General features: G+C 40.8%; 1 protein-coding gene across 8 annotated transcripts in view; it reads right to left on the reverse strand.

The window, feature by feature from the left end:
* rap1gap2a (RAP1 GTPase activating protein 2a) overlaps positions 1–17,132 on the reverse strand; it is a 224,941-nt gene that overhangs the window by 22,338 nt on the left and 185,471 nt on the right. For all 8 annotated transcript variants that reach the window (XM_084065182.1, XM_084065183.1, XM_084065181.1 and 5 more), the window contains 8 exons: positions 13,669–13,701; positions 13,175–13,450; positions 12,056–12,159; positions 10,838–10,916; positions 7,495–7,548; positions 5,938–6,021; positions 5,084–5,184; positions 429–558 (listed from right to left, as the gene is read on the reverse strand). In XM_084065182.1, the coding sequence (XP_083921308.1) occupies positions 429–558; positions 5,084–5,184; positions 5,938–6,021; positions 7,495–7,548; positions 10,838–10,916; positions 12,056–12,159; positions 13,175–13,450; positions 13,669–13,701 (861 nt within the window). The remainder of the gene's footprint in view (positions 1–428; positions 559–5,083; positions 5,185–5,937; positions 6,022–7,494; positions 7,549–10,837; positions 10,917–12,055; positions 12,160–13,174; positions 13,451–13,668; positions 13,702–17,132) is intronic.

Raw genomic sequence — 17,132 nt, forward strand, 5'->3', positions numbered from 1 at the left:
GGGTCCCCAGCTAAATGATAGGTCTGTAAATGATGGGTCTGTAACTCTGAGAGTGTACAAATGGAACCAAATGGACTCTTACGGGTCTTTTTTAACTCAAATCTTCACTTCTGGGGGTTCCCTGGAACAAAATATTTCTAGATGGGAGGGGGTACGCGGACAAATACATATTATTTTGGGGGTCCTTGATCCATTGATAATATACGGTAGCAAACAAAAAACACAGGATTTAGAAGACATTTAGAAACCCCAGAAGCAAAGATTTGAGTTAAAATAGCAGATCTACAAGCTCGTAGCGCGGCACCGAGTGGCCGTGCTACGAGCTTGTAGATCTGCTATTTTTTTTAACGGCCACACAGACGCGTTCCCGGTCTTAAAGGGTCAACTCTAAAGACCCCCACCCCCCCCTCCCCTCTCCTACAGAATACCTGCTGTACGTCTCCCTCGGTGAAGGGCAGCTTGGTGGAGACGTGGAACATCATCTCTCTCTGTCTGAACACGGTGTAGACCGACTCTGAGCCCGTCTGGCCGTGGGACACGTCCAGCCCTCCACGGAACCTACAGAACACAACATGAAGACAACCACAACTATAAATTAGGGCCGGGACTTTATCGCGTTAATTTCGATCAATTAATTACAGAAAAATTATCGCGTTAAAAAAATTGACGCATTTTAATCGCACTTATTTTTGCCCCGCGGAACGTTTCTCACGGGACGAGTTTCAGACGGACCGTTTGTCCCGGTGCACCAAGCAACATGCATGGGTCTCGTCTGGTCTCAGACAACAACAAACCGCAGGCAACGCAGTGCATGAAAGCATGAATGAAGACGGCGCACCCGATAGCCTGCTTGATAATGTTGGCTGGGCTGCCCCCCCGAACCCCCGCCCCGCGGGAGAGGGGGGGGGGCGATGCGGTGCGGGTCACATGCGCGCGGATTATTTGTATTCATTAATTAATTAAACGACGATAAAACAACAGTGACAACACACTCTACCTGCAATGTAGAAATACTATGTTACAATTACAAGTCCGGAATTCAAAATGTACTTGAGTAAAAGTATAAAAGTATCAAAATGTATTTAAAGTACCAACAGTTAAAGTACTCAAATCTTTTGAAAATAGCAGATCTACAAGCTCACAATGCATGTAGATGGCTATTTTCTAATGGCCGATATAGGGCTGAAGTGGTTACTGTATGTTTTGTAATAATAATAATCAAAATCTACAAAGTAACTAGTAACTAAAGTTTTCAAATAATTTTAGCCGAGTATAAGTGTAATATTTGACTCTGAGATGTAGTGGAGTAGAAGTAAAAGTATTAGAAATTGGAAATACTTGAGTAAAGTAAAAAATACCTCAAAATTGTACTTAAGTGCAGTACTTGAGAACATGTACTTAAAGACGTTTACCAAAATCCATTTGAAAACACATTTTCTCACTGTTCTCAGGTCAAATATTGATGTGCGATTAAAATGCGATTAATTTAGATTAATTAATTACAAAGCCTCTAATTAATTAGATTAATTTTTTTAATCGAGTCCCAGCCCTACTATAAATACATCCCGTTTGAATTATTGTCTCCGCCAGGCCGAAGGTATGGCGCAGAGAGTATGTTTTGCACCCTGTCTGTCCGTCCGTCCTTCTGTCTGTGAACAGCTAATCTCTCAAGAACAGATTCAGAGCTGCGCTACTGAATCTGTCGGGAGCCCCGTTCAGAACGCGTGCGCGTTAGCTTACAAGTGGGCGTGCCTTCAGATCAGGAAGCAGGCCGCGCTTTACCCAATCAAATGTTGTGGGCGGGATTTACTGTCTGTGCTCTCGCTTCCCACTAAAAACAAACGGAAACCCATTTAACAATAGAAGCAGACAAAACCACGGAATGATATTCACATTTTAACTTGCTCTTTCATCATAGAAACAAGTGGGCTTATAACCAAAACCATCCATGTTGTCTGGAAGAAGTGGTGTTAGTGTTCCGTGTAGAAATATTGTTAGTGGGAATGAAAACATAGTCGCACCACCGGAAGTGAAAGGCTGAATGCAGACCAAAACCCCGGTTTCCTTGCACACGGGTGCTCCATTGAGCCCCCCCCAGAGCCAAGTGAAAGAGTAAAAAACAGCAGAGGGCGCTGTTTTTCCTTTTTTATTTGGCGATGGGTTCCCAGATTGGTGAACAGCTAATCTCCGGCACCGTTGGCCTGATCACAGCGAAACTTTGCACACACACACTCCCTGGATGCCATTTCCGAACCTCTTCCCCAAATCTTTCAAGTTTTTCACATAGGCATGTTATAGCGCCACCAGGTGGCCGATTCTACCTGACCTGGCGGAGACCTGTGCTCCAAGGAGCACTTTTTCTAGTTATTATGTATTTTTTATTCAGAGTACAGTGTGATGGCCTCCCACTCTGTCTGCCAGTGCTTGTCTGCAGTGGTGGAAAGTAACTAAGTACATTTACTTAAGTACACACGTAACCACTTTCAAAAGATTTCAGAAATAGCGAAAACGGCAGATCTACAAGTTCACAAAGCGTCACACGATGGACACGCTGTGAGCTTGTAGATCGCCTATTTGTGTTACTTTTGTGCGACACCGTTGTATGACAACCGGGGGGGGGGGGGGGGGGGGGGGGGGGGGCATTAATTAACCCATTCAATCCGGGAACGCATGTACAGTATATGTGTCATTTTAGATTTTGTTTTTAGCTATAACCATTATTTTATACTTTGGGCTATTCAAAATTTAGCAGATCTACAAGCTCAAAGCACCACTTGCATTTGTGCAAATCTTTGAATTTAACTTTAACTCAAATCTTTGCTTCTGGGGGATTCTACAAAATGTCTTCTAAATCCTAACAGTTAAAACAAATACAAATAAATAAAACCTCTGTTGCTATTTGTCCGTGGACCCCCCCCCCCCCCCCCCATATCAAAATATTTTGTTCCAGGGACAACCCCCCCCCCCTTCCCCCCCCGAAGCAAAGATTAGTGAAATGCACACATATTCACGTTTTTTTTTTTTTTTTTTTTCAAAAAATATCAGATCTACAATCTCAAAGTGCGGCACTCAGTGCCGCACTTTGAGATTGTAGATCTGCTATTTTTTTGAATAGCCCAAAGAAATCACAGCCAAAGAAGACACAGATGCATTCCCGGATTGAATGGGTTAACATAGAAAAATTAACATTCAAACATTTAAAAATGGAGATACACGGCCCACAGTCATTATTCCATTCAATTATCTCTCTATTCAGAGCTAATCTCGTCTAGACGACTGGGGCCGCCGACCCTCAAACCTTTTACCATTTCAAGGACCCCCCCCTGTCTGATATGCACAAGGCCAACGGACCCCCGTTTGATGCTGTTTGCATCTCTGTGACCCGCAACTTACACAGTGAAATCCCCAGTGATCATTTAACCAAGTAACTAAGTACATTTACTCATGTTAGGTTACAGCACTTGAGAACCATTTTGAGGTACTTTTACTTTACTGGAGTATTTCCAATGTTCAATACTTCTACTCTCAGAGGAAGATATTGTACTTTTACTCCACTACAAAAAAAACTTTTAGTCACTAGTTACTTTGTGATTTTTTATTATTATTATTACAAAATATGCATTAACCACTTCAGCCCTATATACTTCGGCTATTTGAAAATAGCAGATCTACAAGCTAACAATGCGTCACAATTTTCAAAAGTTTTTTATACATTTTGATTACTTGTGAAATAGGACATTCTGCATAATGAGTACACTTTTGATACTTTAAGTACATTTTGATGCCACTACTTTTGTACTTTTACTCAAGTAAAATGTTCAATACCAGACTTCTACTTGTAACCGAGTATTTCTGCATTGCAGAATTGATACTTCCACGTAAGTAAAACATTTGAGTACTTTCTCCACCACTATGTATTGCACACAATACACATAGACAGATAGGCTTGAGCGCGCTGCCCGCCCTTTTACCCATCTGTAAACAGTGCCCTCTCTCTCCAGACCATGAACTCAGCATTTACTCTATGGTGACAGAAACTCATGCCCTTTCCTTTCCATGCCATATCCGACGGCAGCATTCAAGAGTATGTCCGATATTGACTTTTTTGCCGATATTCCGATATTGTCCAACTCCTAACTTTCGATACCGATATCAACCGATACATGCAGGCTTTTCACCAAAAAGTTTAAGGTATACTAGGCAACTTGAGCCTAAATTTTTAAAATATTTATATATATATATATTTTGCATTTCTATCAGCCACTATATAATGATGCTGGGGTGTTTTCCTGCATTGAAACACAGTCCTCTTTCTGAAATCCGTATTTTCCCTGCAGTTTATGTTGGACATCCGGGTAACCGGGACGTAAATGAAATGAAGAGCATGTGCGTGTGTGCACGTCTGTGTCCGTGTGAACTGTTTGAGTGAAATTCGACGGCAGCCGTTGTTTTCTGTCCGTTGTTTTAACTTTCGGTTTTAAAACCTTAAAAAGCTCTCGCACTTATTTTTTGAGGCACGGAATTTACTTTTAAGATAGCGTTTGGATAGAATGTATTTGTTTAACTTCATATATGTGGTCAATTAATTAAACCCCGGCTGGGTCACCTGGGCGAGGGCGTATGTTGTATGTTGCGAGACCCGAAACACCCGTCGACCCCAGGCTACAACACTGATGATACGTCCCAGGTGCATCTACGTGATGTTTTTCTTTATAATATAATACAGTGATGTTGTTAGGTTTTCAATGAAGTGAGTCCCGGGACTCACCGGTGGTCATTTGAGTCCCACTTATCTTAGATTCGATGTTGGCCTATTTGACAGTGCAGAAGCATGATGCCTATAACATTAACGAGCGTCAACGAGCATTTTTTTTCCTTCAAAAAACAACATTTTCCGATATTACATTTTTATGCTAATACCAACCGATAATATCGGGAGGCCGTCAGGCCGATAATATAGGCCTGACGATCCTTATTCAAAGTAGTAAAACATAAGGTGCCACTGTGAAAAGTAACAATGTAACTTAGGGGTAACTTGACAGGATCCAGAACTTGACCAGAGCAGTAGAATGTACGCACTGACCCTTTAAAGTCCTGCAGCTCGATGTTCTCCCCCAGCAGACTGAGGAACTCCCTGAAGGCCGGGGTCTCCTCGTTGTTCCCAAACAACTCCTCCTCTGACGTCTGCAAAGGAGGCGCAACAACGTACTCAAGAGTCAATACCACAGAAGAAGCAATACCACAGAAGAAGCAATACCACAGAAGAAACATTACCACAGAAGAAACATTACCACCATTAGTCCAGGCTCTTAGGGAGATAGGAGGCTAAGATCATGCTAATCTTATATTAACACATTGATTGCCAAGATCGCGTATACTCGTTCTTTCAAATGCATCACTTGATAGCCAAGATCAAGTTGATGCGTTCTTTCCAAAAAAAACCTGGCCATTTTCACTATATTTGAAATTTGAGGTGTGAAGTGGGAAATTTATTAAAACAAATTATGCAAATTACAGTCCCAAGAAACGTTGTGGAGTCAAAAGCACAATATTTATGTTTAAAATGTAGCGGAGTGAAAGTCAGCAGCTTGCAAGAAACAAGTACACAAAGCCAAAGTGCAGCAACTACATTTGTTGTTCTTTTACTGACAAATGAGTTTAAAAGTGTTGCAACTGGTCAGCCAAATGAGATATGGGCATATAATTGATATTACACTAATTGTATATCTGTTCTTGAGGTGATTGTTTATCCCCTAAAATCACAAAGGCTAATTTAACCTTTGGGATGCACAAAATAAGTCGATGTGTCCAAAAACGTAGTTACTGCACTTTGGCTTGGCAGGGCAGAGAGTACTCAAGTACTGTAAATGTACTTAGTTACTGTCTCTCCAAATAAGAAATGGAGTGAAAGAGTCTTTGTCATCATCACCCTCTCACCTGTCCAAACCTCTGGTAAACCACTCCAAATTTGAAGGTGTTGTTGACCTCGTGTTCGTCATAAGCCACGATCAACTGGGAGCCCTGTGTATCAACACACACACGCACACACACACACACACACACACACACACACACACACACACACACACACACACACACACACACACACACACACACACACTCACACTCACACTCACACACACACACACACACACACACACACACACATTTTAATTCGTTATTTGAATCCACAAATTACAATTAATCTTCAGGGAAACAAATATAACGGGGTTGATAGTTCATGGTCCCTAAGGATACACATGACACCTCCTCCTCCACACAGACAAACTGCCGAGAACAGCTGAAACAGAGCAATATATCGCAAGTTGTTTGGCTTTGTTTTTTGTCATCCCAGCGATTGCTAGGCCACTCGTGGTCAGCTTATTTACATGGCCCAGGCTTCCAAATATGAGTACAGAGAATCTGCATCTGTACCCTTGAGGTTTGTTATGATTCTCAGTAGCGGTTGGTACTTAGAATGCTTGTAAGCCTGGTTCATGTATAGATCGAAGACACAGCCCACCTACACAATCAGAACCTCCCTGTGACAGGGATCAACAAAAACGACATCAGGGGTATTTGGGATGTTAGGAAAGACATCATAAGCTAAAGCAAACCAATCTGGTAGCACTCTTGAGTGTTTGTACATTGCTGTACACACACGCACGCACGCACGCACGCACGCACGCACGCACGCACGCACGCACGCACGCACACACACACACACACACACACACACACACACACACACACACACACACACACACACACACACACACACACACACACACACACACACACACACACACACACACACACACACACACACACACACACACAGCGTTGCCATGTCTGCTTATTATAAGCGACTTTGGGCTTGTTTTTTCTGTAAAGTTGCTTGTACATAATAGTTGGAGGTTGTGTTTTTTTTGAGGATCGTTTCTAAAGTGAAGTTGCGTATGTGGGTTTTGCTTCCCAAATATCATTTAAACCAGTGGTTCTCAAACATTTTCATGTCAAGGATCCCCCAAATTAATATGTATTTGTTCAGGGATCCCCACATTTAAACATATTTTGTGCCAGGGGGGCCCTTTACCAGATTTGTGTTTTTTTTTTTGTTTGAACATGCAATCTACACAATGCGTCACATTGTGATGCATTGTAAGCTTCTAGATCGCTCATTTTCAAATAATGATGCATATATGTTTAATGGGTGGGTGGGTTTACTTGTTATTTTATTTCTGGGTCTTGTGTGTTGTGTTAGTTTCATGTTGTGTGTGTATGTACTGTATATGTATCTTGTTTTTGTTTCGTTTTGTATTCACGATGCATCTATGTATACTATGTTATGCTGGCATAATTGTTTTGATTTTGTGTTATAATGAATAAAAACAATTGATGACAAAAACTAAACAGTTGTAAGTCAGTCTGGATATGAGTGTCTGCAAAATGCCTAGCGTAAAAAATAAAATAAAAAAAAAGAAATGTACTCACCCTGGGGTAGAGGACGGGGTTAAACTTGAGGCCTGTGGCGTCTTCACACAGCAGCTGGAAGACACACAGACAGACAGACAGACAGACAGACAGACAGACAGACAGACAGACAGACAGACAGACAGACGGGTGTATTCAGTGGTGGAAAAATGGTAAAAAAATACCTCAGAACTGTACTTAACTACAGTACTTGAGTAAATGTACTTAGTTACTTTACACCACTGATGAGTTGTTGACTCATAGCGGTCTTGTTGTCATTCGTCACACGGTGGGTAATATAAGTACTCTGTGAGGTGGGTAATATAAGTACTCTGTGTGCTACGTTAGGTAGAGACTATAATTTATCTTTTGTCTTTGTGCAGGCTAAGGGCTTTTTGTGTTTATGTCTGTGTCCTTGTCTCTCTGGAGAAGGTCGTAAACTATTGTTTTTTGCCTTGTGAAAACATCTAGTCAGGGGATATTAGCAGAATATTTTCCAATCTTGGAATAAATTCCTTACCAAAAAAAATCTTCACCAATGTGTTTGTAAAGGTGTCTAGTAACACATCTCACAAAGACTGAAATGCAGTATCCCTAGGAGAATTTTTGACAGCTCCTTAAAGTTGGGGTACCATCCATAACCTTGGTTAAAAAAAATCAAAATGAAATCTGTTTGAAGTAGCATGTGAGGTGTCAAACTAGGGTGTTTTTATGATTCTGAATCCATTGCAATCATTTGTTTTGCACCAAAACCACTCCTTGGGCTAAAAACGGCCATAGCCATCCTTTCCCAGGTATACTTTTTGTGTAAAAAGCCCATTGAGATTGGGACGTTTTTAGCCCAATGAGTGGTTTTGGTGCAAAACAAATGATTGCAATGGATTCATAATCATAATAACACCCTAGTTTGACACCTCACATGCTACTTAGAACAAAATTATTTTTTTTTTTTTTGGGGGGGGATGTTTTTTAACCAAGGTTATGGTGGGTACCCCAACTTTAAGGAGCTGTCCAAAATTCTCCTAGGGATACTAGCATTTCAGTCTTTGTGAGATGTGTTACTAGACACTTTTACAAACACATTAATGAAGATATTTTTTGGTAAGGAATTTATTCCAAGATTTTTTTAATATCCCCTGACTAATCATCGCTTTTTAGTTTTAATGTGGTGCTTTAAAAAAAGGAAAATCTGAGCATTAGATATTTAAAGTAATTGTGAGAAATAACATCCACATGTTAGACTTGACATAATCTTCACCTTGCTTGTCCAAAAGTATTACTTTTACCTACTTAAACCTACCTGCCTACCTAAATGTTATACTTTAGTTACTTTCAGTGGTGTAAAGTAAATAAGTACATTTATTTAAGTACTGTACTTCAGTACATTTTTGAGGTACTTTTACTTTACTGAAGTATTTCCAATTGTCTATACTTTTACTTCTACTCCACTACATCTCAGAGGCAAATATTGTACTTTTTTTGTACACTACAATTATTTGAAAACTTACTTTGCAGATATACATTATTATATTATAAAACATACATTAACCACTTTAGCCCTATTTCAATCCTAGGCTATTTGAAAATAGCAGGTCTACAAGCTCACAACGCGTCGCATCGTGACGCGTTGTGAGCTTGTAGATTGGCTATTTTCACACTTTTTAGTACTTTTACTTTTGGTACTTTAAGTACATTTTCATACCAATACTTTTGTTTTTAAAACTGTTTTTAATTCCAGACTTTTACTTGTAACAGAGTACTTCTATAGTGCAGTATTGATACTTTTACTTAAGTAAAACATTTGAATACTTTTTCCACTACTGGTTACTTTCCATCACTGGGGTGCATTGAACTGGAATGAACCTGTAATCAATCCACAGAACGTCATGATGCTATTCCTGGGTATCTCCATTAGCATTCTGATCATGTACGACCCTGGCGGACGTGATAAGAATGCTAATATAGCCATAGCGCAGAAACGGTGGGTCAGGACTCTGGAGTGTTTCAACAGGCTCAACAAACAATAAAAAAAAACACAAATCACAGAAAAATATCATCTGTTCAGAATTCAAGTCCCTGTGCGATCCCTGTCGAGAATGACTGATCTTAGATTATGCGTCTAGACAATTTGTTTAAAGGAGATTTGGTGTAGGGGGATCATGGGGTTACATTTGACTTTTTGAGTTAACCCATTAAGGACCTAGGAATAGGAATAGGTTTATTGTCATTGTTCACAGATACACAAGTACAAGTTACAACCAAATTGTGTCTGTGCATGGAGTGCACCTATACTTGTGGATTAATACCAGTGTCAGTCTATACCTTATGTGGATCATGCGGTCGACACACACTGAAATGTTGCACCTTAATCCCACGTCTTTTTAGACCCTCCAGAAAAATGCGATTATGCGATCGCAGAATTTACCGCATAATCAGCAAAATGGTGCATAATTATGCAGGGGTAACGTGTTTTCGAAAAGGCCGCATCACATCGCATAATAAGCGTTTTGCATCGCATATTTCGCAACTTTTTTTGCAAAAAAACCCTGCATATTTCATCGCAAAATCAATGATTTTAGCCTGCATAATCAAGAGTTTTAGCCTGCATAATCAAACCCCTTTAGATCTTATCTCAGGTACCATGTGTAAATGTAGATAACTTGTTTAGTTTTTTTGTTCTCTTGCTTGATCTTTTTACCTCTGTAAACCTGTGATGTGACAATGAAGCTGATTCTGATTCTAAGACTTGAGGCCGATTCTTCAAATGTCTTCAGTTTAAAAAAAAAAAAAGTATGTTGCTATATCAGTGGTGCTCAAAATTAGTCTGGCCATGTATTTGGCCACCGACCCCCATCCCAAGATATTTAGTTCCAGGGACCCCCCAGAAGCATAGAGCTATGAGCTTGTATATCTGCTATTTTTGAATAGCCAAAGTATACAATGACACGATGAAGATGCTTTCCCGGATTGAATGGGTAAAGTGAATGAATGTTTATTCATTGACAGTACATTAGCATTTTGACATGGTGTCGTAATGGCTGATTTTACACCTGGTTGCATGCTGAAAATAGCAGATCTACAAGCTCACAACGCTGTGGCGCGTTGTGAGCTTGTAGATCTGCTATTTTCAGAGCGCAACACCTGAGTGCAACCAAATATAAAATGACTCATCTTTTAGTTCTACTGGATCTCTTCTCCACTAGGCCCTCACTTTTTAGTGCAGTTTTTATTTGTTGACGAAATTGTCAACATAGAGTATTTAGTCTTAGATTTAGACATCGTAGCTTAGTTTTTATTTCGTTTTTATTTCGTTTTCGTCAGTGAAAAAAGGTGGTAGACGAAATCGACACTGCAGTCCATGTACCTTGGCTATCTGAGGTACGCTGGGCAGCTGGCTCAGGCCGGCCAGAGAGATTCTGTCATGAAGCGTCTTCATTTTCGACCTGAAAAGAAGAAAAAAACACACCATCATCATCATTATCATGAGCCTGTAGATCTATTACTTTATAACACTTTTAGACATAGAAGTACAAGGTTTCCACCTGACACATAGGCCCTCATTTATCAACGGAGCGTATAAACCGCCGTATATTTTTCCATATATTCGGCCGTACACCAACGTCGAAGTCACATTTATCAACAAATCCTATATACAGGCGATCCTAGCGTACATTGGGTCGCAGCCTTGATAAATGTCACGGCTGAAACCGAGCGTCATTTAAATAACACACCCTTAAATATTCTGGAAACATCCCAATTTTACGACATGAAGAACCAAAAAAATAAAGAGTTTCGCCGGCTCGCCTCGCTGCCTGTCAAGTCACGCACACGCCTGTCTCTCCTCTCTCACACACACACACACACACACACACACACGCCTGCCACACCACACAACTGTGTCTTTCATGTAATCCGTAGCGGTACAATCTTTGTCACGTAGGTTTGTAGCCTACTGTACATGAATGATATATTATGATACCAATCATATCGCCATGAATGGAATACGTTTGCATATTCATTTATTTACCCCATACTGAGCAGTGCGCGTTCGAGTTACACTAAAATAAAGCAGTCAGACTCGGGCAGGCTGCAGTGATTCCGTGCCGCCACGTTAATAAGAGATTGGAGCGTCGGGTTTATATCCTTAACCCAGCCAGGTTGTAGTCTTCATAACTCTCTATATGACATAACTCCATACCATAGGACAAGCTACTGTAAGTTTGTACACCTCACTGTCCATGAAAAGATGGTCGGGAGTCCCGAAAATGCACTCGCAGAAGCGCTCGTATATTTTGAAAATAGCAGATCTACAAGCTCACAACGCGTCGCGATGCGACCCGTTGTGAGCTTGCAGATCTGCTATTTTCTCAGCGTACGGTAGGATGAAGCCCACGTCAGGATATATTGATAAATGCCGAAAGTTGCGGTGATCTCGCCGTACGCCCATTATTTGGTGTGCACCGCGTTGATAAATGAGGGCCATAGTGCCTTATTGTGTATTACCTGAGCATAATGCCTAGGAATTCCTGTATCATTATGTATGTTAATATGTACATAAATATGTACATATATGAATAGATACCTGAGCATAATGCGTAGGTATTCCTGTGCCTCAGCCTCTTCATGTTTCAGAGACATGACCAGGTGTCCTATACTGCTGTTCGTACAGTAGTAGTTCATATGCTCCTAGAAGGGAGGAGTTACAATGTTTACATTCACAAATATACATCATATTAAACACATTAGGTGCCATTAACGTATAGGTCTTTTCCCCAAAACATTTTTTTTAAGAAGATTCCACAAGAGGACAAATGATCCCTTGACTGTGCTAGAAGGAATCGACGGATGTGACATCATCCCAAAAAAACGCACCGGCTTCGAATGCTATCAATGCATTGAATGGGAGATTATCACGTTCTATCAGACCATTGAATGGGCGAGTAGGTGACGAGTAGGCGATACACGGACCTACCCACGATTTGTCAGACCATTCATTGGGCGTAATCAGGAGCTACTGACCTACTTTGGAGGCGGAGCAGTCCCCACAACAATATTTACGATTCCAAAACCAAAACAACCAAAACCAAAACCGAAACTGAACTATTTAAGTCATCTCCGTTGGTAGGTCAGTATGTCTTGATAACACCCAATGAATGGTCTGAAATCGCGGGTAGGTAAGTAGGTCGCCTACTTCGCCCATTCAATGGTCTAATAAAAGGTGATAATGTCCCATTCAATGCGTTGATAGCATCCGAATCAGGTGAAAAAATGCCACTTCCGTCCGCCCCGATGATAGGATTTAAAGAAAAACACTTCTAGCTCAGATTTTTTTTTTTTTTTTTGTGAAAACCAGCCATTTTCAACAGGCGATCTCTCTAAAATGGCTGATCGCGGAAAGACAAATGTTATTCCAATGGATAGACGGGACCCTCCCCCACCCCACAGACACTTTTTATTTACATCCGGGTGCATGTCGTGGCTTCTGCAGCCGCCTAAAGATTGTCAAAACACGGTAAAAAAACGCTGGCACTCTGAGGATGATTTGGATGCAGAGTATCTGGCACTCAATGTGTTAATACTATGCTAAAAGCCTAAATTGTAACACACACACACACACACACACACACACACACACACACACACACACACACACACACACACACACACACACACACACACACACACACACACACACACTCACCCTGCCCAGGAAGTGCTTGCGGTAAGCGCGCGCCGTGCTGTTGCACTCCAGGCGGAATGAGCCCCCGCCCGGACCCCCCCCACCTCCACTACTGGGGCTCATCACGCCCCCCCCTCCACCACCTCCACCTCCACCACCGCCACCGTCCTCCTCCTCACAGAAGCTGGACTCCGAGGAGGTGGGGGTCCCGGCCTGGGGGGCCTCCGAGTCCTCGATCCAGTAGCCCCCGAACTGAGGCAGGATCACCTGGGGGAACGGACCGCCCTTCACCAGGATCTGGGGGGAGGGGGGGATATTAAAATTTTTTGGTTAGGGGTTGGGTAGCAAAAGTAATATAATGTGTAAAATAACTGTATTACTCTTGATACAAAAGTAATATGTAATATAATATTACTTTATATAATAAAGTAACTAGGACAAAACTTTCCCTGGTTCTCAGAAGAGAAATGGTTGTTTTATGGTAAAAAAGATTACATGAGTGGGAATTAACTCACGTCTTCTATTCGAGGGTAGGGGATGTAATCATCCTATAACACAAAAGAGACACACACACACACACACACACACACACACACACACACACACACACACACACACACACACACACACACACACACACACACACACACACACACACACACACACACAGTGTTAGAACGTCCCGTTAATACCTATTCAAGTACACTGCAGTTTCAGTGGGAGCACAGAGCTGCAAGGACAAGTACACACACACACACACGGATACAAGGACACGATGTTGCAGCGAAAAACAAAAACACACAGTCATCAATGAGGGCGTGTCAGCGTCTGATGATGTCATCACAGCCTGTTTTGGTTCCTTGGGGGGGGAGGAGTGGGGGGGCTAGTCTGCTAGCGTTAGCAGCATGATGACGCTAGCAGACTGACCTCTAATAATGCTGAGGGCCTGTGTGTGTGTGTGTGTGTGTGTGTGTGTGTGTGTGTGTGTGTGTGTGTGTGTGTGTGTGTGTGTGTGTGTGTGTGTGTGTGTGTGTGTGTGTGTGTGTGTGTGTGTGTGTGTGTGTTGCTGGGGACCCCCTCAAGGACCCCTGGGGGGGGTCGGTTCAGTGCACTGACAGGTCAAGAGGATCAATTGTAAGTTTGGGCTCCGTTTGGATATAGTTGAGTCAGAGGTCATTGATTTATTGAGCTTTCAGAAGCTTTGCAGTGTGATCCGACAGCACTATGACCATATATGGACTATGACCATATAAACATGCAGAGAGCCTGACCCATAGCCAGAGTTCTGGGTTCTAATGCCCATCCTGATTCTGGAGAGTCCAAGACAACCAAATTACTAGGCCTGACCTCGATTGGTCGAATAGTCGACAAATCGGTCGAGGGAGTCTGGTTCGACTGCCAATCCCTGAGTCGAATCAAGCAAAACAAAAATAAAATAATTTGTTATATTAATTAACTAATAGTTTGCCAAAAATAGGATATCTATCATGGTTTATTGGGAAAAACCAAGCAAGTATGTGTTAAATGCGACATTAAGCACCCCTACAGCCAAAATGGAAAGATCCTCTATTGCATAACATTTTTATTTTGCATGATTCGACTACCAGTTGACTATAGGCAACATTTAGGCCAATCAGATTCGACTATATTGTTAGTTGGGGACAGGCCTACAAGTTACCAATGTTTTGACTCATATCTTTTAAGAAAAAGAGACAAAAAAATGCAATATTTTAAAGCCAATTTCAAAAAATTATTATGTTTAAAATATTTGATAAAAGTTCATGGTTGGAAACTTTTTAACTTACTGTAGGATCAAACAAATAAATAAAAATGAACACAAATTAACTTTTTGATGGATAAAAACTTTCACTTGAGTATAATACTTCAATTTAAGCTACCATTTAAAAAAACAAAACAAGTGCTGTTCTACAAGTTCACAATGCGTTGTGAACTTGTAGATCTGCTGCTTTAGAACAATATCAGATCTGATATGGATCAGGCTCTGTGATCACATTACACTGAGCACACACACATTGGGCTGATGACCACACACACACACACACACACACACACACACACACACACACACACACACACACACACACACACACACACACACACACACACACACACACACACACACACACACACACACACACACACACACACACCACACACACACACACACACACACACACACAACAATAACCATCACTGCTGGAGCCAAAACGTGTACTGTGTGTGCACGTGGGCGTGCACGTGTCCTTGTGGTCACACACCTTGCATCTCCTGGTGTCCTCTGCTTTGGGGACCTGTGTGTGTTTGTTTTTAAAGGGTCCGTACGCAGCATGAGGACGGAAGAGCAGGAGGGTCAAAAAGCATGTTACGTTTGTTGTTGCCTCTCATGCAACAAATACGCCCCCCCCCCACCTCTCTCTCTGTCCCTGATCTTCTCTCTCTTCCTCTGTCTCTTGTATTAACAGACAGAAAATAATATTGTGGAAAATGTCACATACTCCTTTATTGTAATCCATTGGTTCTCAAGCTTTGTCATGTCAAGGACCCCCAAATGTACACTTATTATTAGCCCGCGGACCCCCATGAGAGAAGCTTTTTACGGCTCTAGCAGTCATTCTCAACCATTTTAATTTCAAGAACCCCCGGTTTGACATGCATTAGGCTACGGACCCCCATTTAATGGTATTTGTGTGTGTGTGTGTGTGTGTGTGTGTGTGTGTGTGTGTGTGTGTGTTACATTGTGCCCGAAAGTAGAGCAGAATTTGAGAAATAGACATTCTTAGATTTTACTAGAGTACAGCAACACAATTAATAATAATAATAACAGATCTACAAGCTCATGTCGCATTGTGACGTGACACGTTGTGAGCTTGTAGATCGGCTATTTTCATACATTTCGCTATGCACGACAAAGTATAAAACAGAGCTTACATGTGGTTAATCAGATTTAGCCGATTATAAAAAAGAAGAATCATTCGTCGATCATGAGTGATTTGTGACAGAAACTATAGGCTAGTGGTTCTCAAACCTTTTCAAGTCAAGGACCCCCAAATTGATATATATATATTTGGCCACGGCACCCCATTTGAAAAAGGTTTTGTGCAGGGACCCCCAGAAGAGATGATCTAATATCTAATATTTTCCACAAAAAAAAAAAAAAAAATATATATATATATATATATATATATATATATATATATATATATATATATATGTATATATATATATATTCAAAGATTTGCAAAAATGTGGCCAAAAGTTTTAAACCAAACAGTGGTGGAAAAAATACTCAAATTCTCTACTTAAGTAAAATTACCAATACTGCAATATAAAAATACTCAGTTACAAGTAAAAATCTAAAATTTAAAATTGACTTGAGTAAAAGTACAAAAGTATTGGCATCAAAATGTACTTAAAGTACCAAAAGTAAAAGTACTAAATATTTGAAAATAGCCTATGTATAAAATAGGGCTAAAGTGGTTCATGTATGTTTCATAATATCATAGTTTATATGAGAAAAGTAACTAGTAACTAAAGTTTTCAAATAATTGTAGTGGAGTAAAAGTACAATATTTGCCTCTGAGATGTAGTGGAGTAGAAGTAAAAGTATTGGAAATTGGAAATACTCAAGTAAAGTACAAATACCTCAAAATTGTACTTATGTACAGTACTTGAGTAAATGCACTTAGTTTGTTTCCACCACTGAAACGAAAGCAGTGTTGTTTGTTTACATCCCATAGCCCGAGAGTGTGATTGGCTGAGACAGGAAACAGCCTCTGTTCTGACAATGACTTTCACAATAAAAGGTCACAAAAACAATTACAAAGAAAAAAGAAGCTATTTCATCATGACGTATTCTAATGTGAAGGCAAAAAGGAACTCATCCAGTCTCCTTTGTGTTGGCTCACTTTCTGGTGCACTTTAGGAGGATTTTGTGAGAAAGAAAAAGAAAAAAAACATG

Source organism: Gymnoscopelus microlampas (assembly GCF_963454915.1).
Source record: "Gymnoscopelus microlampas genome assembly, chromosome: 8".
Taxonomy (NCBI): domain Eukaryota; kingdom Metazoa; phylum Chordata; class Actinopteri; order Myctophiformes; family Myctophidae; genus Gymnoscopelus; species Gymnoscopelus microlampas.